The sequence below is a fragment of the Bubalus bubalis genome, chromosome 11 (genome assembly GCF_019923935.1).
Source record: "Bubalus bubalis isolate 160015118507 breed Murrah chromosome 11, NDDB_SH_1, whole genome shotgun sequence".
Lineage (NCBI taxonomy): Eukaryota > Metazoa > Chordata > Mammalia > Artiodactyla > Bovidae > Bubalus > Bubalus bubalis.
The window spans coordinates 74605455-74632797 of NC_059167.1; the positions used below are offsets into that span (position 1 = coordinate 74605455).

Genomic DNA, 27343 nt, shown 5'->3' on the forward strand with positions numbered 1-27343 from the left:
AATGGCAGCAATATAAAATATATGGGGAGAGCCTAGTGGCAGAGGTCTTTCTGGTGTTTCTAAGAGGGTGTGTATCTTGGACCAGGTCACCGAAGAACCTTTAGAAGAAGAGACAGAGGATGTTGCAAACCTGTGGAATTCCTTTAATGACGAGGAAGAGGAAGAGGCGGTGGTGTTCTTTGTCCTGCAGGAGAGCACTGGGTACATGGCGCCAGCCCTGCGGGCGCTGGCCGTCATCCACACCGTCATCTCTTTGGTCTGCGTGGTGGGCTACTACTGCCTAAAGGTAGGGCTGCCAGGCACTCGGGGGCTGGTCAGAGCCCCTGGGGACACGTGTGTCAGTTTCTGGTGTACAACAAAGTCATGCATTCATGTGTGTGTGTGTGTGTGTATAATTCATTCATATGTTCAATCATATATATGAATATATTCATATTCATTCATTCATATATATGTATATATACACACATACACAGGCACACATACATACACACGTTTTTTCATATTCTTTTCCATTATGGTTTATCACAGGGTACTGAATGTAGTTCTTGGCTTTCTCTGCTTCTCCTCCCACATCATCTGTGAAGCAGCAGCAGTCACTGATTTGGCACTGTGCAGTGCTCACGATCAGCCTTTGCCACCTTCCTATCCTGAGTCTTTTATTTCCTCAGTGTTGTTTCCTTGTTTTAATAAAAGGGTAAGCAGCAGCTGTATTTAATATCCTGTGATAAAGCATAATAGAAAAGAATATGAAAAAGAATGTGTGTATGTATATATATGTATATGTATATATACATATATATATCTGAATCACTTTGCTATATATCAGAAATTAACATTGTAAATCAACTATACTTCAATAAAATAAATTTTAAAAATAAAGGAGAGGAAAAGGGTAAGTAAGCAGTAACTCTTTACAAATCATTATCAAAAATTTGCCTTTTTGTCTTGGAAATAAAGGAGCAGTGTGAAGGGTAGAGATATCATGAGATTTGAGAAAGCATTATTGGGAGAAACAGTTTGGAGACCAAGGTCTCAGGGACGTTGCCAAGTAACTAGTAGCTTCCCAGCTGATGAGAAGCCCTGGCTCTATCTGAATTAAGCTTTTGTGGCTTGTGGAGCTCTGACTATCCTGCCTTCTTATATCCTGAGATTCCAGTGGTATCCTCTGACCTTACTAACTGAAGTTTGTGTGTCTGCTGATGGTTGGGACAAGTGGGTTGTTTTCCCAGTATTTCCTGTGTGTGTACCTCCTTTGCGGTAGGTCTTTGTAAATATGTCACCATTTCTAGGCTAGAAGCAAAGTCATAATTTTAAGAGAATGGGAAGCAATGGTAGAGAACAAGTAAGTGTGCCGGGCAGGAGGTCTTCTCAGAAGGTACATCAGGAAGAAAACTTCAGTAGCAAAAGACTGTATACAGAGCCCAGTGGATCCTCTCATTCTAACTATTAAACCATATTTCATTAACCAAGTTTCAAAGACATGAGAATATGACCCTAGCCGTTGAAGGAAGTTGGAACTTTTACCATATTATTCCAGCTGTTCAATATAGTTGATTGAACTAGAATAGTTTATTGTCCTTTCTAAATCTTGGTCAACCTCCAGCCTGACAGTTTTAGGAGACCTAACTCATTCAGCCCTGTGATTCATCTACATGTGGCCTTCTCAGCAGCACAAGCCAGAAAGTCCAGTTTGTAGTACTGTCAGCTGTTTGAAGGCTGGCCCAAATCAGATCAGCTCTGGAGAGGGAGGTATATGAGCCAAAGGAGTGAGAGGTGCTTTATTTAGCCTTGGACCCACAACTAGGCACCCTAAGAATCCCACTGCAAAGAGATTGCTGCCCTGACACTGGAAGGCCCATTTGTGAGATATGCATGGGAGAGGATGCCGTCATTAGAAAGCCTGCTCTGAGTACAGTGTCTTCCTGCTCCTAGGTCCCTTTGGTCGTGTTCAAAAGAGAAAAAGAAATCGCCAGGAAGCTGGAGTTTGATGGCCTGTATATCACTGAACAGCCTTCTGAAGATGACATCAAGGGGCAGTGGGATCGCTTGGTAATCAACACGCCGTAAGTTTTGCCCCCACCCCAAAAAGGAAAAAGGAGTTTCTACCATAAATAAAATAATACCTTTTCAGCAGCCCTGGAGACTGATTAATATAAGCCTTCCTTTGATTTCTGGGACTTGTTTTCTCCCCTGCCTTTTCACAAAGTAGCATCTTGTTCCTCCAACAGTTGTATGTATGCTATGCATTTAATGGCAGACAGAGGATATTATCAGAAAGTGCTTAGCATATTTAATTAAGACCAGACAGTCCAGCACAATATTACTTAATCTAGTTCTCCATGTTTGAGTCATAGTGTTTCCTTGGCCCAGGAGTTTGGAGATGAAGCTGATCAGCTTCTTCAGAGTCCCTAAATGGCACAGCAGTTCTGTGACAGCAGTCTCAGAAGTCTTCTCCTAAAACAGATAGCCTAGTGGATACCAGAACTCCTCCCAATAGAATTTAATAAGCATCTCCATGGGCAGCTGAAATAGGATCGTCTGGGTGATGATGTTAAGACCTGTGGTGTTAAGCCTGCCTTCTTGGTAGGCATGTGTATAATTGCTAATGTGGTAGGAAAAGGCATTGATTCTGGAGGCAGAGAGGTAGAGTACTGAGTCAGCTCTGTCACGTAGGTTCTGTGACCTAGGGCAAGGGAATCAAGTTCCATAAACCTCAGTTTCCTCTTTGTTAAACAGACTGATGAGAATACTATCTCCTACAGTCCTGGGATGTCACGTGGCTGTGAGTTTCCTTTCACTGTTAAACAAAAAAATGGCCATCACCAATAAGTCAGACAGAGAAAGATAAATACTGTATGATATCACTTATATGTGGGAATCTAAAAAATACAACAAACTAGTGAATATAACAAAAAAGAAGCAGACTCACTGATAGAAGGACCAAGTAGTGATTTCCAATGGGGAGAGGGGAGGGGGGAGGGGTAATTTAGGGGTAAGAAAGTAAGAAGTAAAAATGTTTAGGTGTGAAATAAGCTATAAGAACATATTGTACAACGCAGGAAATATAGTCAAATGATTAAGATTGTAAAGTTATACATATTTTAACCACAGTACAAATTTAGAAAAGAAACGACCCTCACCATTAGCAAAGGTGATGCTCTAATGCCAGTGTATTCACAATAGGGAAAACAAGAGCTGTAAGATAATGCGCTGAAAGAGGAAAGCAGCAGCGCTGACTATATAAACAAAGGGAACTTTTGAAACACGGCTGCACCAATAAAATATGCACATCTAGAAGCAGCAGCCCTGACTCTTGGGGGAAGAAAATGCTGCTTATCCCAAGTTAGTTAAGCAAATTGAGAGATGCAGCTTTGCAAAGGCACCACTGAGCTTTGTAAAATAGCCCCTAGTAAGGGAAGGCTCAACCATTACAGGAAAAAAGGTGAGAGCCTGCCAATAAAAGCATGTTTCTGCCTGCAGGTCACTGCCAATCTCCCCACTTAAAACTAAGGGACACTACTAAGACTAATTTCTGAGCCCTCGTTATTATAGTACAAAAATTTTGAGTATTAATTACAGAAAGCTTACCAAAGACAGATCATGTATCAGTTAACGCTTGTGTCTGTGGCACAGGATGATATGGCCTTAGAGTCCCAGTAAAAAGACAGTGCAGTTTCTAGAAATTTATCCTCGAGAGATAATGAGACACGCACACTAAACTGTTTTGACAAGGATGGTTACTAACATTTATTTGGAGTGGCTGAAATACCCGTGAATAGGGAAATGCATGTATAAGGAGAACAGCTGTTTTAAAACATTTCAATCAATGAACCTTTTTCTTCACAATAATGGTATCATTGTAAATGTAGTACTTTGTAACCTGCTTTTTTAAAGTTAACTGTTATGTCATAGAGAGCTTTCATATTTTTATGTTGTTAAATACATATAGAAGAAGCTATAGAATGCGTGTCTATTTTAAAGTATAGTAATAAAATGAACTACAAATCTTTAAAATTGGAACATCAGTGAAAACTTTGAAGTTTTAGATATTCTCCTCTCTGTCCTCCCCAGGCCCCAGCGAACCACTCTCCTGATTTTACTGATACTTTGTTTTGCTTTAGTGTATAGTGTTACCACTTAGGTATGTGTCCCTAAACATGTGGTTTCAGATTAACTAGTTTTGAACTTTATATAAATGGAATCAAACTGTACAAGTTGTACTGTCACTTGAATCGTTTGTTCAGCACCCCATTCAAGAACTCAACTAGGTTGATGTGTGTGGCTGTAACTGATCATTTTCAAAACTGTGGCACTTTCCATTCGGTGAGTATATTATTGTATATTTAGCTGTTTTCCTGACAGTGGATACTTCAGCTGTTTTCAACTAGTGGCTGTTACAAACAGTGCTCTAAAGAATATTTTTATACCTGGTGCCCAAGTAAAAGAGTTTCTCTAGACTAGAGGCCAGGAGACGAATTTGCTGAATAGTAGGATCTGCAGATATTTATCCTGATTTACATTAAGCCAGCGCCCTGTGAGAGTTCCTGCTTCTCTGTCTCCTTGTCAGCACTTGTTGTCCTCAGATAACTTTGCTAATCTGGTAGGTGTATAATAGCATCTTCTTGTGCATTTTCCTAATTTCTAAGAGATTGAGCCTCTTATGTTACTTTTCTTGACCATTGGTATATAGATGTATCACTTATTTATGCATTTCCCTTCTGAAGGTTCTTTGCCTACCCCTCACTTAAAGGAATATTGCCAAGTGGAATTGTGCTTTCTACCTTGTAGGAGTTTACATGCCTAGTCAGGGGACAAGAATATTCAGATCAAAGTAAGATCACATCTGTGAAAGGGGCTTGACCAAAGCCTTCCGTCACTGGCCCTTCCACATCACTTGTGGAATCCTCCACTTATGCCAAAATGCGGCCAAGGCTCAGTTGTGTGTTACAGACAATTTGTATAAGATTTAAGAGAAAGGAGGTATCAGTGTGGATAGAGGAAGGGTGGCTTATTTTTGTTTTATTTATTTTAGGTTCTAAATATAGGACATGAAAAATACCAAGTAGCAGAAAAATGGACAAAGAAGAAAATCAAAATAACTATTTCCATCTTCCGTAGATAAAATCTATTAGCAGTTTACTTTGTAAGCCCAGCATTTGTTTTTTGCTTTTAAGAATCATTTGGACATTTAAGAGTGAGACTGTTTCAAATATACAAAAAAAATTTTTTTTAAGATTGCCACCCTGTTGTGGGAGAGGTGGCATTTGCTCAGGGTTGTTCTTCTGAAGGGTCCGTGGACAGAGGGTGGCCCCCCTTCCTCATCACCAACTTGGGTGGCCTCTCTAGAATAGGGGACTGTTGTGTTCCAGAGCTAACAAGAATGACTTAAATGAAGGAAGACATAAGTAAGAATGTTTGCATCAAGGGCAGAGGTTCCTTGGCTGCAAACTAGACTCAAATGGAACCTCTCTGGTAGGATTTAATCTTTCTAGATAGGAGCAAAATATTTTAAATGGTTTCTGCCAACACACCTGAAAGTAACAGTTCTTTCTTGACTCGAACAATAAGAAGCTATTTGCAGTGGAGCTGGTACAAGCTGCCTAGCAGAAGAAAGAAGTTCCCTCATGGGCTTAAGGTTTGGATGGTGTAGGGACCATCTCTGAAGGAGAGAGGGATCTGATGCCTGGAGAAGGGGGAAGCTGTACCCCACAGGAATTATGCTGGAATGGAGAAGAGAGGAGAACACGCCATTAGGAAAACCCCTATGTAATTAGCTAGTGGGGATTTCCAGACTGGAAATTTCAGAGTTAGGGACTTTGTCCACGCTTCCCACCACCGTGACTGCAGCACCTACCCCAATTACTGCTGTAAAGTAGGCACTTGAAGTGCAAGTAAAAGTCACTCAGTCGTGTCCGACCCTTTGCGGCCCCATGGTCTATACAGTTCATGGAATTCGCTGGGCTAGAATACTGGAGTGGAGAGCCCTTCCCTTCTCCAGGGGGTCTTTCCAACCCAGGAATCGAATCCAGTTGTCCCGCATTGCAGGTGGATTCTTTCCCAACTGAGCCACAAGGGAAGCCCAAAGAGGGCACTTGATGAAGCTTTATTGCATGTGTTTCCTGGCTCTTAACCATAATTTCGAAGTAGAAAATGCAAAGTAGCTTTTCAGGTGTTTCAGATGAGAACTCACCACAAAGTGAGATCAGAAATCTGGTAGACCTGTGGTGACTCTGAACTTCAATCAAGTCCTGAATTCTTCAATGAACAGGACAAAACCCAAAAAGATCATAGGTCCAGACACTCGAAAACTGCCAAGTTTCTTGATGTGCTTGCCTTGATGTTAAGAAAATCTCCTTTTTCATTTTCTTTTTCAGATCTTTCCCTAATAACTACTGGGACAAGTTTGTAAAGAGAAAGGTATGTCTTGTCAGGGTAGCAGGGGAATTCCATGGCCTCCAAAGAAATGTAAATTTCTTCAAGATCTCCATTAACAAACATGGATAAATTTAATGCTGCTTTTATGATGGTATCACAGGAGAGTAAGTCAACAGAAAGGGTTTTATATGAACTTATGTCATTTGGGGGCTTAGTTCCTATACTCATGCTTTAAACAGCTTAACACAATCACTTTTCTATGTACTAGGTTTCTTCCTCCCTTCCAAAATGATAGCCAGAAAAGCAGCTTTCACTTAATTGTCTTTATTGCTTCTGTTTTCTGTGGGGGTTACTCATTTTCCTTTTGCATTTTGATTCATATCAACCCCTTGGAAGAGCCCAGAGTGTGACACAGCTCTGGAGACATCGGGGCTGGAGAAAACACTGATGGTGGTGTGTGACCTGAGCGCACCCTGTCCTCTTCTCTGCTTCAGGTGATCAACAAATATGGAGATCTCTACGGAGCAGAACGCATTGCTGAACTCCTGGGTTTGGACAAAAATGCCCTTGACTTTAGCCCAGTGGAAGAGACCAAAGCAGAGGCGGCCTCCCTGGTGTCATGGTACAGAGCTTAGGAGTTAAATCTGAGTCTGGCTGCCTAGACCCTTTGTCTTTCCAGTTGTCCTCCCTGTGCTGGAGGCAAAACTCATAATCAGGTCTTTGTTGTCTCGGGCTCTGGTTTAGCCTGTTTCTTCTAGGTTCTAATATATTGGGGCAGCAGGGGGATACTGCTTTAAAAAAATGTGAAGACAGCCTTCATGCCTGATAGAGCTGAAGGAGAAAGACATTAAAATTTCAGGATGTGTGATTCAGCCACTCTCATTCTCATGGTAACACATACAACTTCATAAAGCTCAGAGCTATATTTATAGATTTATTAAACCCCAAGAGAGGGAAAAAAAAAACTTTTTTTCCCTTATTAAACACTTAAATCTTGACATTTATAAGCTTTGAAATGACTTGTTCCCCTTTAGGCTAAGTTCCATCGACATGAAGTACCATGTCTGGAAGCTGGGAGTTGTTTTTACTGACAATGTAAGTATGGCATCTGGGAAAGTGAAATCCTGTGCCCCCAAGTCTAGGGATGTCATTAGATGCCACAAAGAAACAAGCTATGGAGGCAGCCCAGGAAGGTTCAGGGAGTTCTCGTGGAAGACAGACAGCCTTAGGGTGTGGGGGGACACTTCTCTCTCATGCAATAGTATAAGGCAGGGGGGGGGATCACTTGGCAATTCTTGGGTCAGTTCACAGCCCAAGATGAGAAAAAGTGGGTTTCATGAATGCCTGAAAAGCTGCTCAATTTCTTCCACTCCCCAGTCCTTTCTCTACCTCGCCTGGTACACGACCATGTCAGTCCTGGGCCACTACAACAACTTTTTCTTCGCTGCTCATCTTCTGGATATCGCGATGGGCTTCAAGACTCTGAGGACTATTCTGTCCTCTGTCACTCACAATGGCAAACAGGTATGGGGTTTATACTGGTGCAGAATGGGAGGGACCAAGATACGGATAGGAAAAATCATCACCAATAACAGGTAGTACACTAGTGTATGACAGGAAGATATGTGTTGTAGTGTATAACGCGCCTTTCGTGGTCAAACGCTTGAATGAATAGGGATTGGTTTTGCAAAATCGCAGCCAATTAAAAGGAAGAAGACTTTGATTCAGAGACCTTTAACATTTAGATCAATGTATGTACTTAGAAAAGTCACTAGGTACTTCTGATGGAAGTATGGAAGTGAAGTCGCTCAGTCATGTCTGACTCTTTGTGACCACATGACTGTAGCCTACTTCCAATTAAGAACCAGTGACAGGTATCTATGAAAGTGAAAGTGTTAGTTGCTCAGTTGTGTCCGACTCGGCAACTCCATGGACTGTAGCCCGACAGGCTCCTCTGTCCATAGAATTCTCCAGGCAAGAATACTGGAGTGAGCTGCCATTGTTTTGATCTTCCTGACCCAGGGATCAAACCCGGGTCTCTGGCATTGCAGGCAGATTCTTTACTGTCTGAGCACCAGGGAAGCACCATAGATATTTATCTACACGCATATATACAGCTATAGGCAGACATACATAGCTATATATACATGTATGTGTGTATGTCTATATATATCTGTATAGTCATTGCTCTATATCCAGTCTCATCAGTATCCAGTCTGTCTACTACAGAACTGTCAGGGTCAATCCCTTCATTAAAATTCACAAATGGCTCCTCCTGTCAACAAACTCCGTAGCATTTTACTCCTCATTAAGTGCAAATCCACGACTGAGACATATTCCCTCACATCTCTAAATCTTTCTAGGAGAAAGGAGAAAAGAAGGTGAAGTTAATTACAGCCATTATAGGAAATAGTATGACAAGTCCTCAAAAAATTAAGTATAGAACTGCCATATTATCCAGCAGTTCCACTTCTGGGTATATATTTCTGTCTCAAGGAAATGAAATCAGTATCTTGAAGAGATATCTATATTCCCATGCTCATAGCAGCATTATTCCCAACAGCAAAGATATGAAAACAACCTATATCCATCCCGGATAAACAAAATTTGTTCTGGACATAGAGCAGAATATCAGTCAGCTGTAAAAAAGAAGCTTTGTCATTTGCAGCAACATAGATGAACCTATAGGGCATTATGCTTAGTGAAATAAGCCAGACACAGGAAGACAAATACAATATGGTGTCATTTTATGTGAAATAATAAACAAGTCAAACTTCTAGAACCAGAGAGTAGGGCAGTAGTTACCAGGGGTGTTGGGGGAAATGGCAGTATTGGTCAAAAAGTACAAACTTTTACTTATTAAATAAATTATCTATTTAGTTATTAAATAAATAAATTGGGGGTCTAAAGTAAAGTATGGTGATTACAGTTAAAGCTACTGAATTGTATACTTGAAATCTGCTTAGAAAGTAGCTCTTCAGTGTTTTCAACACACACATACAGGAAATTTGTGAGATGATGGACGTCTTCATTAACTTGAGCACGGTGATCATTTTATAATGTATGCATATATTGTCATCACATTGCACACCTTAAAAAAATGAAAATTCCAACCAGAAAAAAAAGTTAAATTAACTTTTAAGTGTTCTAAAATGAAAGGGTGCTAGATCATCAGATATGATGATGGTTTATTTCTTCTAGGCTTCTGGTAGCTGCAACAGTTTCTTGGTTGTTTCTTGGTTGACACTAAAAAGAATGGAGGGAAGGTAGAGACAGACATTTGCGGCCACAAAAGCTAAAAGTTTGGGGAGGTGATAACAGAACCGGTGATACAGATGTTTGCTTAGAGCGGTAAATTCTTCCTTATAGGATCTGGAGAGAAATAGCATTGTGTATTATTTTTCCATGTGTGTCTTGGGAAGTTTTATCCTATAAAAGTGGCCTCTCCCAAAATGTGATTTATGGAATGTCAGTTCTCCAATATGTGTTTTTTGTTTTGTTTTGTTTTGTTTTTTTATGAAGAGAATTATTTTCTTCCCCTTTACTCAGATATTGAAAGCTTACATTTTGTTGATTTGGCTTAGTGGCATTATACAGCAAAAGTACACCTTAAATGAAAAGTATAAACAATCATTTTTTTTATATGGGCTTGCTGACTAAACTCTGACAAGATGGTTTTTAAAAAATGTGCCTAGCTTGTACCATGTGCCAAGTGTTGCAACAGGCTCACAACCAAAGTAGATGTTATACTCACTTAAGAGAATTGAGACTCAAGAGAGGCTAAGTATTTCACCCAAGAGCATTTTAGCACTTCTGTCTGTGAAGTCTGCTATTTAAGATATGTTACTAAATCCATTGTTCAAGAAGTCACTGAATACGTCAGTTCTGGTACTTATTCTTGCCCGCTTCCTTCTGTGTAGCAACTTAAGGGCAAAGATTTTATCTTGTTGATCTTCACCAAATGCAGCCCAACACCTATTCCCTGGCGTAGGCCAGATGAGCAGGTCTTCTGTAGTCCTCATTTATGGTGCTTCCTAAAAGCCAGGAAACAAACAGGCCCTATGACTCCAGCAAAGGTCCAAGGTAGGTTTCTTCATTATGAAAGATGTCACTCTGAAGTTACTGTAAGAATTTTTATGGTTGAGCAAAGCTGTGACAGTTACCCAGTTCATGGTTCGTTATGAAATACTGTGATGTGGGGATAGATACTCACCAGCCCAAGGAATCTGTAGTTTCCATTTTTTACAAATGTTATTGAAGTATAGCTGATTTATAGTGTCATGTTAATTTCTTCTGTACAGCAGTGTGACTCAGTTATTCTTTTTATTGAAGTATAGTTGATTTACAAATGTGTTAATTTCATGCAGTTTCTTTAGAAGCAGCATTAGAACTTAGTTACCAATGGGGGTAGGGAAGGATAAATTAGAAGTTTGGAATTAACAGATACACACAACTACATATAAAATATAAACAAGGACTCACTTTATAGCACAGGGAACTATACTCACTATTTTGTAATAACCTATAGGGAGAATATGAAAAAGGATATGTATGGGGGTATGTGTATAACTGAATCATTGTGCTGTACACCCGAAACTAACCAACATTGTCAACTACAAATAAATAAAAAGCAGCTACATCATGAAGCTTCAGGTCATTGCTCTCTCTGTAAAAAACCAAAGGCTCTTCTCATCCTTCCGTCCCACGTGGTTTACACGTGCCCCTGTGCAGCACCCCAGGCGTTAGTCTGCCCAGGCCGTTGTTGCAATATACAGCAAGTCCCCTACATACGGTGTGCCCTGTGTGCCAGCTGTTGTCCACTGTACTTTTCAAGGTGCTGTAAAATTGAAAATGTCTTATTTTTTGTGTTTGTTATGTATTATTTATGTGAAAAGTATTCTAAACCTGTTACAGTACAGTACTATATAGCCAGTTGTGTTAGTTGGCTATCTAGGCGAACTTCGTTGGACTTATAAATACCCTCATGGAATAGAACTCATTCGTACCTAGGGGGCTTACTGTACTCAAGACTGGAAGCTTAGACAACAGACATCAATTTCCTCTCGGTTCTGGAGGCTGGAAGTCCAAGATCAGGATGTGGGGGCTTGGTTTCCCTGAGGCCCCTCTCCGTGGCCTGCAGCTTTTTCACTTTATTATGCTTCAGTGCATACCTGGTATCTCTCTTGAGTCCTAACCTTCTCTTCTTGTTAAAAAAAACCGAGTCAGATTAGAGCAGTGCTCACCCTAAGAGCCTCATTTTAACTTAATCACCCCTTTAAAGGCCCTAAATCATCTCTTTAAAGGCCCTGTCTCCAAATGCAGTCACATTCAGAGGTGCTGAGGATTAGGGCTTCAACATATGAATCTCAGGGACCCAATTTAGTGCGTGAGAGCTCATCATTACTCTTCTCCCGACAAGCCTGTTTTTCTTCTCTGGTCTCATCTCTCAGCATCTGGAGCGTCACAGCCTCTGTTCCCGTCCCCTCATCATTCCACTTTCCTGGTTTCTTGGAGTCTCCCACCAGCCTTTTAAAGTGAAGACCCACTTCCTCTTCCCTCTCTCTCTTTGCTCCCAGTTGGTCCTGACCGTTGGTCTCCTGGCTGTGGTGGTTTATCTCTATACTGTGGTGGCATTCAACTTCTTCCGCAAGTTCTACAACAAAAGTGAAGACGATGACGAGCCCGACATGAAGTGTGATGACATGATGACGGTGAGTTCCCTGCAGGGTCACCCAGCCTGGCAGGGGGAGAAGGGCTGTGGGCAGAGTGGCAGCGTGGAGACAGAGCATGACAGAGATGAGAACAGAATACCGATGTCTGGTCCAAAAGCGAGGCGGGCCCTGGAAAGACAGAAGTGCTGGAATATGCCACTTGTCTGGGTCCAGGTGGAAGGAGAAGCACACAGGTAGGTGGGTCATCTATCCACATTTGTGTGTGGTGAAGATGTGAGTTAACCTATGTCTGTATCTCACGGAAGTCAAGTTTGGATTCTTTGCCTTTGAGAGCTGGGAGCAAAGAATCCCATGAACCTGGTGCTCAGTGTATTTCAGCAAGCCAGTGGGCCTTCTTTCAGAACACATGTCATCTGAAAAATGTCACAGCAGTGGGATCAGGTCAGGGCAGCAGGGTCCTTTCAGGGCAGCCTCTGCGGGGCTAGAAGGGCCTAGCTGCAGCAGCATCTCTAGACATTTATAGGGACCAGATTTCAGGAAAAGAATGTGTGTATTAGAGACCAGTGACAGTACACTGCTCCTCTGCCCCCACTGTGATCATTTCTCCAGAAAACAGAGGCACTTTTTGGCTAAAAACCCTCCATATACCTTCTCAGGGCAAGCACCCATGACACTGCAACACTACAGTTGCTGAAGCCCCAGTGTGGCCCGCCCAGGCTCTGTGCTGCCCCTGGTTTTTTATTTACCAGCCCGAAGATTGCCTCCCACACTTGCATCCTGAACCCATCACAGCCAGTCAGGAGGAGGGACAGGAGGCAGCCTGGTCTATGAGCCCTACCTGGTGCATGCATGCAGCTTGGGAGGAGATGCTCTGGGGAGCCCTGTGCTCCTAGGTGTGTGGAGAACGCAGGAGGAGAGCAACCTTTTCCTGGAGGCTAGGACTTTAAAATTAAATGAGATAAAATTCATATCTGCCCTATGCCATCCTCCTCAAAGCCTAAAGTCCTTTTATACATGCCTAGAGTGAATTCTCACGTGTGTGTCCAGTAGTTCAAAACTGTTTTTTAGAAAAGGAGCAAAAAATATCTTTTAAAGGCTACATGGAACAGCAATCTTTCCATCTTTATAGACACCAGAGGGTGCAAGCCCAGAGTTGGTGGTATGAATATTATTGTGAAGCGTACCCTTCTCCTGCCTCAGGGCTGTCATATTTTTAATTACATGAATGATCAGACCATCTCCATAACAACAAATGAAACTCTGCAGCTTTTACTCAAATTGCCATGATTTTCTTCTCTAGTGTTACCTGTTCCACATGTACGTGGGAGTGAGAGCTGGAGGTGGCATTGGTGATGAAATTGAAGACCCTGCTGGGGACCCGTATGAAATGTATCGCATCGTTTTTGACATTACCTTCTTCTTTTTCGTCATTGTCATCCTGCTAGCCATCATCCAAGGTATGCTTACCAGTTATGTTGTATGCACGGGGCTCAGTCTAGTTCTCTTTACCTTTCTGCATCTGTCACTTAATTGTTTTATGTAAAGAGGTTTGTGCATTCACTTGTTAATTCAAACAAGACATTTCTAGACATCTACTATATAGAAGGCCAAAGATATATCCAGGCAGCGATACCAGAAACTTGAACATCCTTGCAGAGGACCACCCTCCTTCACTGCCAAATCTGAACTGATCATTTCCATCTTATTCTGCTTCCTAAATATCTCCTGTGGTTAGTATGGGCCCTCATGATTTCTGTCCTGATCATTTACCTCCCAGGCAGTAGGGTGGGGAAGGAGCAGAAAGAGGAGCTGTGAGTGTGTGACATGTTTTTTCCTTCTTGGCAGGGAGAGGTACTGGTATGTTAGTAGCTTGTCAGGAATTAGAGAACGATAGTGATAGATTTAGTTTAAGTCATGACAAGTCGAGAGACCTATGAGCCATAGAGGTATTGAGGACCAACAAGCAGTTAACTCTAATAGGTCTTTTAGGAGACAAATCAGGAATGGTATGAGGTAAAAATATTACATAAAGACATAAAATAAGTATTAATGAATGCAAAAATAAAAGAAATGGGATCCATTAGTGGTGGTGGTTGAAGATGTGGGTGTAGAGATTTCCCAAAAACAAAAGCAAAAAAGCTGAGGAGGAACCCCGATTGATACACATCAGTGCCTAAGGGGCTAGAAGAGGAAGAGCCAATAAGGAAGACAGAAAAGGAACAGCCCAGCAAACAGCAAGACAAGGGAGGAAGGATGAGAAGAAAGAGTCAAGGAGGAGTGAGTAGTTAGCATCATATATTGCAGAGAGGTAGAGTAAGAGGAACCATGAAAAATGATTAACCAGGATGCAGCATCTGAAAACACAAGTGGGTTTTGTTATTTTTCTGATTTTGGTTTAATTGTATCATTCAGCTTCATAATTCCCCTTTTTATTTTTTAAACAAAGTGGCCTCTACTCTGAACTACTAGACAGGTTATGCAAAGCATTCTGTTTTCATATTTAAAATTCCAGGTCTTATTATTGATGCTTTTGGGGAGCTGAGAGACCAGCAGGAACAAGTACGAGAGGATATGGAGGTACCTACTGTTCTACTAATCCCAACTCCATATTTGTATCTAACAGCAAATGGATTGTTTAAACAATAGGTTCTGCTATTCCTCAGCCCTAGGCAAAACTACTACCCAACTTTGTTTTCCATGCCTGTCCTTTTATCTGTGCCCATCCACCAGCTCTGGGCATTTCTTCTGCTCCACCCTCTCTGCCCTACCCTCCTCCCACCTGCCACCTCTGTCATGCCCCAGGCTTGGGAGAGAGCAGGTACCCTCCGCTAGCCAGAAGCTAGGTACGTGACACTGTGGAGTAGGTGACTAATAGCCTGAAGCACAAAAGGGAAATATTTTTCAGCATCTCTCAATTCAGAGATCATCACCCTTTTTCCAACTGCCTGTAATGTCACGCCTACTCACGCCTTTTCTGTTATTTTTCTCAGACTAAATGTTTCATCTGTGGGATTGGCAATGACTACTTTGACACGACGCCTCATGGTTTTGAAACACACACCCTGCAAGAGCACAACTTAGCCAACTACCTGTGAGTATCCTTGGTCAGCAGAGGTGACAGGGTTGGGGGGAAGAGCAGTGAGTTAAATGCAGTTTACGTCTTACAGTTCACGCTCTGCTAATGTCTTTTCCTCCTTGGTCTCTGGAAAGTAGGAGCAATCAGGAAAGAACTTGCAAGAGTCCCCATGAGCCGTATCTTTGCCATATACCCTGCCTCTCCTGTTTTCCTAGATGTGTGCAGACTGTTTCTCCACCTGGAATTAGATCCTATCCCTTCCCAAGGTCCTGTTAGCTCCAGCAGGTTGTCTCTTGGGGATTTTTCCTAGCACCTTATAATATTTTTTAATCCTAAACAAAGAAAAAAGGCTATGGCCCCACTCTTCCTTCTCTTCCAGAAAAAATGGAAAAGTGTGCCTGTTCACAGTCTCCAATTTCTCTCTCTCCCCCACTCTCCTTAGAACTCACTCACTCTCCCCTGCAGTTGGCCGTCCTCCCCACCAATTCCTATTTGCTCTTGTCAAGGCGGCCCCTGACGTGCACGATGCTGGATTCCAGGGTTAATTTCTAGGCTGGGTTTCTTTACGATGTGTGTGTGTTCACATTGCTGTATCCCAGCACCCGAGGCCTGGCACCCAGTAGGTAAATAATAAATATCTCATTCGGGCAGAAGGTATTCAGTCTGTTGTGTGCCACAAACTGCCTAGGAAACTTACAGAATTTGTAGGGAATATACATCCCCTGACAATTCAGATTCTGTAAGTGATCATCATTTTCAAGAAAAGAAACTCCTGGGCTCTGCTAACTGGCCTGGCCCTTCCCCTCTGTGTCTACCCTTTATTGTTTAGAAAACCCTAATCTTTCTTTAGGATAGAATGGGCCTCGCCACTGAGGGAGGTTATTGTCAAAGAGAAGTAATGATACCTTTCTGCTAAAATGAGTTTAAGACAGAAACACAGGTTTAAAAAAAAAAAATCACTTGGGCATACCTTTCCTCAAACCATGAGTGTTCACTGTTGTCTGCATCTTCATGGAGGTGATCAGGATGGATGTACTTCTAGAAAAGGTGAGCCTGTGGCTCATCTCAGGCCCGTGGAGAGAGAACAGTTGGGACTCCTGAAGGTACTTCCCATGGCACTCTGTACATAATAGTGTATTTTCTCTGTGCCCCACCGCTAGCAAGCTTGAGGGGAGAGAACCAGTCTTACTCATGTTTAAAACTTTGCCCCGCCCCTGAAAATTGTGCTTTGTGAATTAAATGTGCTAGGAAAGCAATAATGTCCTATATGACAAGATACTGGTCACGTTTCCTTTCTTAATCTGATAAAAGGATGGAAAGTAGTTATTGCTTCACTGTGGGCCACAATCTGAGTCTATAAACCTAAGAATATCCTGGGAGAACTCAAAATCTGGGGCTCACGCTCTCCTCACCCTCCCAAGGATGCTATTTATGCTTTCTCTTCCTTTCACCAGCCTCACGGTCATTTTCCTGAAGGGCACAGGCCGATTTCCTCGGATGCTGTCTCTGAGATTGCATAATGTGAGCGAAGAGGCCAGCCCCAGCCTCCCATGATTCTGTGTTCCAGACATACTCAAACCTTAGACACAAGCCTCCTGGTTAGAGCAAGTGAAACTACACTGGCCAACTAAAAATTATATGGTTAGAGTTTTGGCTACCATTTTATTGTTCATATTAGGATTTTTTAAAAAAACAGTGAAATGGTAGCTACAAATGCTTCCTCAGAAGTGATCTTAGCTCAAGGTTTGGTGATAGTAAAAAGGACCTCTTTTCACAGAAAGGCTCATTTTGAGATTTATGTATATTATTATTAGAAAATAATGGTGTATGTTGTCACGCCACAGTTCCCCAATTCCGAAAGGTACAGTGGTCAACACGATGCTAAACAACATGCTTGATCCTCTCTCCAGTTCACTTGAGTAAGTGAACTTTAGTTTTCTAACCAAAGTATCTAATACTGTCTTTCCCTCGGTCGTTCAAGCTTTTTTCCTCGTTCCAGGTTCTTCCTCATGTATTTGATTAACAAAGATGAGACAGAGCACACGGGACAGGTGAGAAATATCCAACAGAATCACACCCCTGTGTTAGGGTTTCCCCTTCCTAAAAGTCAAAACTCAGTAGAGAAATGACCCCATCCGTCTCTTCTGTGCATTTCCCCACTGCTTCCTGCATGGTTATACCATCTCTTTGTGAATTTCAAAGACAAATTTTAAGGCAACTCCCATCTGTTTCAAAAGGCCCCCTGGTTATCCTTCCCAGCACACACTGGGGTTTGCTAAGCCCTTAGGGTTGCTGCTTCTGAGTCGAATAACTGGAGGTGGGGAGAATGTTAACAGAGAAAAAGACAATGTGAAGCGGAGTGGGCAGTGCAGCAAAGAGCAGGCGCCTCAGAGTAAAACGGTGGGAGAGACAGCACGAGGAAGACAACGACCTCCTATGTGGGTGACTCAGGGATGCGAAGGGGTGGGTGTGACAGAGTGTGCATCAGAGGGATTCTGTGGCTAAGTATGAACAAGAAACATAAAGGCAGAGAATGGGAGGAAAAGGTAGGTTACCGAGTATTCAAACATTACTGGCGTTGTAGGAAAACGTCATGGCTCAGATACTTAAAGGCAACTGGCACCCATATCTAGCCTCGGCTCTCCCGGCCCCGGCCTCAGTGGGCACTCAGCGTGCGCTCATCATACATTCTGCCTCCTCCCAGTTACAAATGATGTGGAATCAACTCAGTGCTAAATCTTTAAGTATTTTTAGTGGCAATCATTGAGTTGGTTTCACTGGGGGTTTTTTGTTTGGGATGGTGGGGGGGAGGTGGTGGTCAGGAGGGAGAAATGACTTCTTGCTCCCAAAATAGCCTGGGGGTGGGGGGTTGGCTGGGAATAGAGCAAGAAAGAATGTGCCAGTTGGGCCTCATACTTATCCACATCAGTATTCCCAAAGGGAGACACAGAGACGGAAAATAAATTGGGTTTCAGCTTACTGTGGTTGGTTCTCACTATTTCAGGAATCTTATGTCTGGAAGATGTACCAAGAAAGGTGCTGGGATTTCTTCCCAGCTGGTGACTGCTTCCGGAAGCAATATGAAGATCAGCTTGGATAAACGGGAAATGAAAGAAGCCTCCACCATAATAAAATCCTTCTCTTACAATTCTGCAACACACTGGAAAAGTGACATTTCCTAAAGGCCTCCCGTACAAGGAAGAGTTCATTACACATTTGTGATATTTTGGAATTGACTTGGCTTTTTGTACCTAATGGACTTACTTACACTGTGGGAGATGACCTGTCAAAATGTTAAAAGGATGGCACAGCATCAAGGAAGCTCTAGTGGACAGTCTTCATGTATGCTGGGATGACACCACGGAGGGAAGGGCTGGAGATGTAGGGTTTTAGATGCATAATACCTGGAATTTTAAACACTTGAATGCCATGTGACAGTAGCCCACTAGTGATTCATGGTCTGAGCTACAAAAAAAAAAAATCATTTTAACTGCAGTCTAATTTTTCCCATGGTACTTGCTAGTGAATGTATCCAGAATCAGCTTGAAAAGCTTTAAGCAGTTAAAGAAATAGAAAAAAAAAAACAAACAAGAAACCACCACTTTGTCGACACTGAAATATCGATTAAGTGCCTTAAAAACCTCTTTAGATATAGCTATGCAAGTTTTTTATGTTTATGTTCAAGATGGACAGTTCCATTAATCAGTTGTGTTGATCTTCTCTTACTTTATGAAACTGCACTTGAAAAGTTATTCATTTTTTTTTTTCAGTAACAGCTTACCAATTGCTGTTATTAGAAGTACTGTACTGAAAATTCAAAAAAAAAAAATCTCAACCTTAAGCCAAATTGAGCAACGCTTTATGGTCCCTTGTAAGTAGTGGAGCTGCTCTATTTAGGTGAATCTCCTTAAGTAACATGAAGTGCCCACTGCAATAAAGTCATACACACCACTCCACGGCTTGGCCTCTTGTAATGAACCGCCTTCTGGATGATTCCCAACCACCCTGTGACTGCAGGGAAAGGGACATGGGAGTAACAAATAGCACACAGCTCCCCACACAAGAAAGAAAGAAAAAGAAAATCTACAGACCAGTGTTTATTTTGGCCAAATGCATGCCTGGTTGCTTAGCTCTCTTCTCCTCATCAGCAGCACCTGCTATGCTGTAAACACACAGAGGAAGAAATTGGAAACAAGGGCCGAAACATCTCTTGCCCTTAAGACATCTATTCAGTTACTAAAGCCAGAGAACAAATGTAGCGAGCCTCTTAAATGTCCACTTCAGGTGTTGTTGAACATGGAGGAAGGCATCTACTGTGCTAAGCGTGATGGCCACATGGGCTTGGGGCCCTGCTTGTAAACCAGCTGTTGTAGGACAGCCTTGGGCCTGCACACCCTTACAAGGCAACCAAAATTGACTTCAGGCAGTTTTCATTTTCTTTTCCCTCTCTCTTTTTCCCTTTCTTTCCTTGTCATTAGGAAATCATGCTGTCCAACCAGTCTTCAAGCTCTTCCTCGGTAACATTTCTGGATATACTTGGTTGCCCCGAGGTCACGTTCTTTTCCTCCAACACAGATGGGTTTGCAGGTCCTAAGAAAATAAACGCAACGTTAACAACTTCACGTTAGTCTCAGAATTGAGGGTTAATGCTTCCCTGGGGTTTGATCCATGCTAGAAATCAACCAAGTTGTTACTTTGCTCCCGGTAAGAGAAAACATTCTGTCATTGTGCCTACTCCCTAAGAAGATCCAACAATACCTAAACACATTCATAAATGGGGTAGATTTGCTCTTCTATTGATTTGAATGGTGAATCTCACAGTTCATGAGGTTTTTTTTTTTTCTTTTTAAAGACCAATAGCTCTGTTTCCTTTTTACTAAGCAGCGATCCTGACAAGCCATCAGAGGGTCCTAAGGGCAGTGTATGGATGGGGCAGTCACTAGGCCTCTCCCTGTCAGATGGGCCACCGTCTCACAGAACGGGCATGTGAGGAACTCTCCTCCTTTTTAAACAAAAGCGGAATAGCAAGCGAGAAGCACACCGACTTGGTCCATAGGCCTGTTCAGACAGTCGATTAAAAGGTCTGCGGCTGCACAGCTGAGGCCACAAGGCTGTAAATGCCTTTTATAGCATGAGTTCAATTTGTAGCCCCAGGTTTAAGATTGCAATCAGGCAGGTAGCAGCTTTGGAAGGCCAGTATTATCGAGTGAGAACAATGTCAGAAAGGTCAGCTCAGGGGGAAGCGGAGATGTGAGCACAGAAATAGATGTCAGTGAACGAGGCCAGATCGATGGCAGACACCGATGAAGATGTGTGGGGATGTGACGGAGGTGAAGCTATGCTCAGAAAAACACCAGAATCAAGAAGATGGGTGGGGAATAAAATAAAAACCATACCTGCTGCTTCTTGGACCACCTCCCCACTTTTCTCGGATTCCAGGTCCTGAGCTGTCTGGTCTGATAAGATGTTGCCTCCCTCTTTCACAGGCGCGTCTAAATTAAGCAGCAGATCTAGCTCTTCTTCCAAATGATCTGCTGCCAACTGCAGCAGGGAAGTGGGGTTCTGAGAACCCTTGGAAGAACCCGATCCTGGGCCGTCTTTACCCGGGTACACGGGGAAGCCAGCGGTGGTGGATTTCATCTCAGAGAGGGACCCCTTTCCTCCAGGCCCCAAGGGCCCCTTTAGCTGCATCCCTAGTCCCTTGCCATCGTTATTTCTCTTTGGTTTCACCTGAGGGAGCTCTAAAGGAAGAGCAGTCTGAAAGAGAAGCACAATATCTGAGTTAAAACTGTGAGTCCTGCCCTATTTGCTTAAGCAAGAACTAAAGCAGAGGAAGCCATCAGACTTTGTGGAGTAGGAAATTCAGTTCAGACAGGCAGGTCACGAAGTGTCTCCATCCAGGTTTGCCCCAGCACCCCTTCTAATTAATAGGGGTAAATATGGGACACCTCCCCACCACGTCCACCTCAGCCTTGTGCTAACCAGATTAGAGCCGAAATCAAAAGGCCCGTGCGTTCCCATCACTGGCCTGAGATCAGACAGAACCACAGGTCTATGTGAATACACTCTTACGCCTGTGACGAGGCAGACGTCTGTAAAAGGCATGGAGGAGTAATAAGTAAATCAGATCTGTTCATCGTACTAAAATGCACAAATACAGAGGTGAAGGGACACATTCACTAAGAAGAAAAATAATGTTACTAGCGGTCATTCGTGAGAAAAATTGCCAGACACTAAAGAAAACATTCTATCTGATTACATTTGTAAAAACTCCCCAAACAGGCAAAACTAACTCTTGTCAGAATCGTGGTTTTAGGAAAGTACTGCCTTGGGTCAGGGCTGGGTGCGGTGGGGGTGGTTCTGGGCGGGGGCAATATTCTGTTTCTTGATCTAGATGGTGATTCCATGGTTATAAAGATTTACATGTGCACTTTTCTACATGTTGTAATTTAATAGAGTTAGACCCTCCCCCCAGGTGACTGTAATGTAGAAGAAGACTGAGAACCACAGTTCTGGAGGGAAGACTGGGGTGACCAGCCTGGCAGCCGTCGGGTAGGTTCAAAAGGAGGTTCAGCTGCTCTTGGAGCCACTGTCCCCTTACTTGTACATTTAAGCATCCTGAGCAGATCCAGTTTGCTAATAACTCCTCAGGGCTTTTGAGACAGTACAGCCTCCCACGTGAACTTGAACACTCACCCAGCACTGTCAGTATGCAGGCTGAAGCTGGGCTGTGGGCCCCGGTTCTAATCTTGTGATCACTCAGATGGTCTGGACTGGCTGTCCAGCATGGTTTTTGTCTGTTCACTCCCCAGGTGAGTAAGGTACAGACACAGTTGAGAATAACTGTTCTGCATAACGGGGGAGGGATGGTATTTTAATTTCAAAGTTCCTGTAATTACTTTATATCTTTCCTCTTCAGGGGTGCCATCCTTCACTTTGGATTTCTCATAACACTTCACCCCGTTTCTCTCCTCAGTCCTGGGGTCCCCATCACCTTCACCCCAATGAGGTCCTGTTAACCATTCCTCATTGTATGGGACCAAACCAAGTATGTCCAAACTCTAACCACCTCTGGACACCCAGAGGGAAAGTGACACTTGGCCTGTCAGTAAGACAAGCCCACACGTTCCTAAAGAAGCCCCAGGGTGATTCCCCATCAGAGGCAAATGCCAGCCTTTCGACTTCTCAGCCCTGAACTGTCCCCCCAGCCCTGAATTCTACTTGCCCTAAATTTGAGGCAAGTTAAGTGCCATAGAAACAGCAATTGGATGGGTAACCAGTTTATGGTGATGTTTAAGCTTGGCATCATGTTCATCTGTAGAACAAAACTGATCATTTTAGTTGCTTGCATTCTATTTAGTACTGCCCAGGGTTTCACTTAAAAAAAAAAAAAAAATCCAGTCAAATCTGAAAGAAATTTCAAAGTTCCTTCTGGTTTAACTGTTGGACCCTTCCTCTCTTATCCCCTTCAGTGGCTCTTACCTACCTTACACTGGTTGTAACCCCCAAATTTACATTTCTAGCCCTTAATTCTGAATTATAAATTTCTACATTCAAATTACTATTATGTTCACTTTGAAATCTCAGAACAAACTCATACTCTGTCCAAGCCTCACTGATACTAGCCACCACTGGGTCGCACAAGCTGGAACACCCAGAAGAATTCTCTGCTTGCTCCTGCTCCATCACCAGCATTTCACCAAGTCCTATTAATTTTACTTTTGTAGTTCAGTTCTTGGTCAAGTCCAGTTCCCCACCATTGCTGGTCCAGGCTACAGTATTACTCACCTGAACCATGCAACAGCCACTTAATTTGCCTCTCCTCATCTATTCTACTCTTGCATGGGTGTGCATATGCAGACTTCCCCATACACACACTCACCCCAATCCCACGTCTTCTCTCCATTCTGTGGCCAGAATGTTCTTTGTTATTGTTGTCATTATTCCTAGCACTGCTATTACAGATCTGATTGGGTTACCCTTCTTTAAATCTCAACTCAAATGTTCCTGTACTTTGGCTCTCAGTTTGTAACTTCTTCAGAAAAGTCATTCCTACACCCTACCAAAGTAGATCAGGTTCATTATTACAAACTCCCATAGCACATGGTGCTTATCCTTCACAGGACTTAGTGCAGTTTGATAACTGGATTAATGCCCATCTTTCCCAACAGATTAAGCTCCATGAGGGCAAGAACCATGTCTGTCTATCCACCACTGTAACCTGAGTGCCTAACACAGAGCCTGGCACATAAACATTTTGGGTACAACACAAGCCAGACTCTGTACTTTGACATTTCATTCGATTCCATTACATTTTATCCTTTAAAATGTTCCAAATATATCAATAAAACAGGATAAAAACTTTGAAAAGTATTTCATTCTCCCTCAAAACTTTACAAAATTCTATCTGATACAAAACCCTCAGCCTGTTGAAAGGAAAAGCTGATTCCAAGACATCCTGCAGGGAGATATTTTTCAGTTTGCTTCTTCTCCTGCCCTAATTTACACCAGCCTCAACATGTCATCAGGGTTCTTACCTGAACCAATTCAGCAGCAACATTGAGCCGGAGTGAGAGAGGCAATTCTTGAAGGGCTCGAACCAATGACTCACAGTCCACATAAAATGCTGAATTCTATAGAAAACAGAGAAATTGATCAATCAAGATGATTACATATGACCTTTCAGAAATAAAAGGGCACAAGACGATAGTAGTAACTGTAAATAAATCATCCATTACTTTTAGCTGGGAGTAATACAATCATAAATCACACCTGATATGGTTCTAATTTCTATCATCTCTGCATGAAGATAAGCAAAACCAAAACCACCTTCTTAAGCCACAGCTCAGGCGGTCAGAGTAGCAGCAGGGTAGCAATCACTCGAATCAAGACTGTATGGTATGGGAATTCCCCAGGGGTCCAATAGTTAGGACTCTGTGCTTCCACTGGGCGGGGGACGGCATGGGTTCGATCCCTGGTCAGGGAACTAAGATCCTACAGGCTGCGCTGCGTGGCCAAAGGGGAAAAAAAAAAAAAAAAGACTGCATGGTAATCTGGAAACTGTAGACGTTCTTGGAATTACAGAGAAAATTCAAAGCATTTAATGAAACAACTGGACACCTCCTCCATATTCAGATGGCTGGACTTTGGGAGAGCAGTGGAGAGCTATCTCGACAGTGACTTGGGGCTGACAGGCATAGCCAAAGGAGTCCATGTGCATACACTTCTCTTCCAACCAGAAATCAGGGGATGGAAACTTACCCTCCAGCTGGCAGCTCTATGTGTGAGGACAACACTAAAACTCCCTGGGACTCCATTCCCATTCACAGGCGCAAAGTCCCTTCCAGGCAATGCCTTCACAGATTGACTGTATTTGAGAAGGCATTCCAGATTATCTCATGACCCCTAACAGCTGCTTCTAGGTACCCTGGCCATCCAAGTGGAGGGAAAAACTAAAAGGTGGGTGAAATCACCACATTAGAGTCAGATACCACCAACCACCTCATCCACCAAGGACTGTCACAGGTCTAGGTAGAACTGTGCCTTCTGCTGTGATCACAGACTTCAAGTCAAAGAAGAAAACCCAGGGGTCATGGAGTCTCAAATCCACTATAAGGATGTCTTGGGTAGATGCGTTCATGATGACTGGAGGTAGGGAGTCATTCCTGGTGTTCTCAAGTAGAGCCCCAGCACTAAATCCAGACCCACTCAAACTCCTGAGCCTCACAACAGAAGTACACAGCAATCGAAAAATGCAATATGGCTTTTCAGCTGCCCTTTTGAAACTTTCTGAAGATGGCTAGCTCTTAGGGGAGCAATGCCGGCAGCAGCAGATGTGGCCCCTTGCCCTGGAAAAAAACAAAAAAACTTACATCTAAAAATAGAGAGAGTATTTAGGGAACAGGATGGAGGAAAACAAAGCTCTGGCAGGAGAGCAGGAAATTCAGTACACACATGCCCTGCCTCGGTCCTGCACTCAGCACACCCAGGGCTTCATGAGGGCCAGCACGGCCAGCCTTTGTTTTGAAGTTTGAAGAAAATCTCTCAGACCACTAGAAAAATGTGATCCTGAATGTGTAACACACGAGTAAATCGCCTCATTACAAAACGGAAATCTCACCCTTCCTACTGCATAGACCCCCTGCTCCCTCCCCCATGCCTGCCAACCACTCAGAGCTGCCAACCACTCTCAGGTCTCCAGAGAAGGGCCACTGAGACGTGCTGCGGTCCAGCTACAAGTGCTCAAACTTCCTCCCCACTTTCACATCAAGTGCAACACACTATGAGGTATACTGTTAACAAGGAAGTCTGTGAGATGTGAGGAACGGCCAGGCTGTGCTTGTCTGTTGAGTCCTGAATGATGGACCTTTGGCTGCTCTGACCCCTATGTCTTTAATTCCCACCCGCCATCCAAGGCCCAGGTGACAAGGTGCCGTCACCATAAGGCCCTCACGACACTTCAGCCCAGCACAGTGGTTTCTCCTGGTCTCCCTGTAGAAGTCCCAGAGCCTGGAACCTGCCCTCATCATACACCACTGTATAAGAAGACTTTCCCTTTTTTGGTCATGTTTGCCCCCTAAAGAGCTAAAGCTGAATGCCTTCAACATAAAGGGAGCTGTAGTGAATTCCTTGTAATAGTAAAGTGTGAATTTGAAAACAGGTTTGACTGGAATAACCACCATGAGTTAGCTTTTTTTTGCTCCATGTTGTAAAGTAATTGGTGGGTTAACTGTGCCTGGAGTGCCCGGCTTCCACACCTACCTGGCCAACTCTATACCCACTCACAGTTGGAGCGTGTGTGACGCCTGGCCACCTGGTGCCTCCTCTTCTGCAGACCTGGACGCTGGGAGGGCACAGCGAGCCTTGACTATTAGAACAAGGTCCCTCCGCCCCACTTCTCTGCCATCAGTGTGCACAGAACTCGGTCTGGATGGTGAGAATCTATTCCTGAAGGTTCCTTCCTGTCTAGGAACTCGATCAGACTCCTAGTCTCAGTGTCTGTGTAAAGGTATACCATCTGGTGAGGAAAGAACCTGCTAAAACTCCATTTACAGCCTCTAATCAGACCATTATACCTTCCCTCAGTAGCTACAGAACTCATTGTCCACATGTGGGGACTCAAGGCCACTTTACAGCGGAAGTGCCCAAATCAAGCAATACTTAGGAGTAAGCTGGGGTGCCTTCCACGTACAGAGTCCCATCCAGAACTGCACTCTTGGGGGGAAGTGAGGGAGGGCATATACGCCGTTAGGAGCCACGTGTTCAGGAACCACCACCTGTCACCCAGTGCTTGCTGGTGCTTGAGGAAGCTCTATGGAATAAACAAGTCACTAGTCAACAGAACTGAAAAGTAAAATGAAAAAAAAAAGCCTCAGATGATTTTTTAAAAATAATGGGCCTATTTTTTCACCCTACAAAGTTCTCCTCCCACCTAACATTCCCTCCTCCCATGTTCCCACACTGTCCAAAGAACAGGTCTGAAAATGTCAGGGATCGAAGGGACCAACTCCCCTGAAGAAGTGGGGCCAACATGGCTGAAGCAGGGACCCTGACTGCCAGGCCGCATCCCCTTCACCCTGCACGTGAGCCACAGACTTATGAAGGCCAGTCACAGCCACGGTGCTGGGCGCTCTCACCAGGGGCTTCACCAGGACCCTCTGTCAGCTCTACTTCCTCATGTCACCAGCTGCACTGGGGACAGGGAAGTACATGAGGAATAGACAGACAGAGACAGGTAGGTAGACAGACAGACAGACAGATATCAGATAGACAGGTAAGTAGGTAGACAGATATCGGGTAGACAGACAGACAGGTAGGTAGGTAGACGGACAGATAGGTAGAAGACAGATATATAGACAGATTCTCCTCTTCTTTTTCTCTCTCAAGTAAGCAAAAATAAAGAGAACCCAATGAGGAGTGAAGTGGGACACATAGCAGTTCTGATGGCAAAGTGATGAATTCAGTTTGGGACGTGTCCTACTAATACTTCAACTCAACACACTCATGGTCAAGACTGCCTTCTTCTGCTCCATCAGCTGTCACTGCTCACCTCGTCATCGTGCTCAGAGCCTCAGAGTCCCTGCAAATCTTTCTTGTCCTTATGTCTCCTGTCTGGCCTGTGACATATTCTCCTTCGTCCTCCGTGCAGTCTCATCCAGCAGGGAACTGTCTTCCCTGCCATGGCCCCACGCTGTCAGCCCACATCCCCTCCCATTAC

The 27343-nt window shown here is 43.4% G+C and overlaps 2 protein-coding genes across 3 annotated transcripts in view; one reads left to right on the top strand and one right to left on the bottom strand.

The window, feature by feature from the left end:
* The window catches only part of RYR3 (ryanodine receptor 3), a 470522-nt gene extending 451440 nt beyond the window's left edge, over nt 1-19082 (top strand). Inside the window, exons 93-104 of the mRNA XM_044925248.2 lie at nt 86-286; nt 1936-2066; nt 6378-6420; nt 6873-7000; nt 7413-7473; nt 7756-7902; nt 11955-12089; nt 13351-13507; nt 14563-14627; nt 15041-15141; nt 17126-17177; nt 18131-19082. Coding sequence (XP_044781183.2) covers nt 86-286; nt 1936-2066; nt 6378-6420; nt 6873-7000; nt 7413-7473; nt 7756-7902; nt 11955-12089; nt 13351-13507; nt 14563-14627; nt 15041-15141; nt 17126-17177; nt 18131-18226 — 1317 coding nt within the window. The 3' untranslated portion in view covers nt 18227-19082. The remainder of the gene's footprint in view (nt 1-85; nt 287-1935; nt 2067-6377; nt 6421-6872; nt 7001-7412; nt 7474-7755; nt 7903-11954; nt 12090-13350; nt 13508-14562; nt 14628-15040; nt 15142-17125; nt 17178-18130) is intronic.
* Nucleotides 19083-19208: 126 nt separating this feature from the next.
* The window catches only part of AVEN (apoptosis and caspase activation inhibitor), a 193393-nt gene continuing 185258 nt past the window's right edge, over nt 19209-27343 (bottom strand). For both annotated transcript variants that reach the window (XM_025295977.3, XM_044925247.2), the window contains exons 4-6: nt 23664-23759; nt 20523-20883; nt 19209-19716 (exon numbers count right to left, since the gene is read on the bottom strand). In XM_025295977.3, coding sequence (XP_025151762.1) covers nt 19601-19716; nt 20523-20883; nt 23664-23759 — 573 coding nt within the window. In that variant the 3' untranslated portion in view covers nt 19209-19600. The remainder of the gene's footprint in view (nt 19717-20522; nt 20884-23663; nt 23760-27343) is intronic.